At 37.3% G+C, this 1,095-nt stretch overlaps 1 protein-coding gene across 1 annotated transcript; it reads right to left on the reverse strand.

Moving 5' to 3' along the window:
* Positions 1–220: 220 nt before the first annotated feature.
* Positions 221–817, reverse strand: CBG03523 (the record flags this gene model as incomplete). The annotated part of the gene is made up of 3 exons (XM_045236168.1): positions 221–352; positions 409–532; positions 579–817. 3 exons carry the CDS (start codon positions 815–817, stop codon positions 221–223), a joined length of 495 nt encoding a protein of 164 aa, XP_045092413.1.
* Positions 818–1,095: the final 278 nt, after the last annotated feature.

Consider the following 1,095-nt stretch of genomic DNA (forward strand, 5'->3'; position numbering starts at 1 on the left):
GGTTGTCTGAGGAGATGCTCCATAATCTTCCACAATGCCGCAGGCCTTTATCGCATCCTTTCGGAACCGACATGGAGCATTCGGGACAGTATCGAAGTGTCACAAAGTGAGACCTTCTGATAATAATACGGAACAATTTCTTTTGCGAAACTAAAAAAACAAGAATTTTGAATTTTTTAATTTTTTTTTAAACGCAAGTGAACAATTTTAAAAAAAGTTACTACAAAAGTGAATTAGGGCGTTTGGCAATTCTTCGTTGAATTGAAAACGTTCTCCTTGTATTGGAGGTATCCATGATCCATTCCGATAGAGCGGGCGAATTCTCTTTCGATAGAAGAACTTCATGTGGATTCTGAAATTAAGACATTCAACAAAAAGTCTGGCGAAAATATAAGTAAGGCTACTTACCTGTTTACGAAACGCTTTAACACTGTTGTTGAACGTGTTCAAGAATGGTCCCAATTCACTATCATCGACTTCGTCTCTTTTGAGTGGATGAATGGTGAGCATTGACAAGACATATCCATGTATCCTGAAAAAAATCATGATTTTTAGATCTATGCAAAGTTCTCACTCACTCTTTAGACAACGTTTTGATGACAAAGACAGCGTTAGGCTCATTTGAAGAGAAATCTAAACGGCGTCCGTATTTGCACACTGACTCGATTGACCATTGCACTTTAGCGGCAATTTTTGGAGCTGGTTCCGTTTTGTTGAAAGATTGTTCCGCAGGTTGGGTTGTTCTAGAGAGAAGAACAGAATAGAATAAACAGAATAACATCAGGAAAATCAGAAAGAATATAAATCCGACGTTCATACAGAAGATCGTCCGGCTAAATATAATAGGGGAATTGGAATGAAAACTAATGGACCTGCCGGGTATTTATAAGAAAAATTCTAAGGGGCGGAGTCAACTCATTGTCATCATATTATTATCATCGTTCTCATTGTCATGGTGTTATTCACATTTTGATGACGTTCTATTGTTTTATGACAGTAATCAGCCCATCGGACCTTTATTTTGTCATCATTGAAATCTGCTGGAGAAGAAACTCCTGGAAAACCTTTGTTTTTGGATTTTACAACTACTTTTAT

Source organism: Caenorhabditis briggsae (genome assembly GCF_000004555.2).
Source record: "Caenorhabditis briggsae complete genome, chrIV, whole genome shotgun sequence".
NCBI lineage: Eukaryota > Metazoa > Nematoda > Chromadorea > Rhabditida > Rhabditidae > Caenorhabditis > Caenorhabditis briggsae.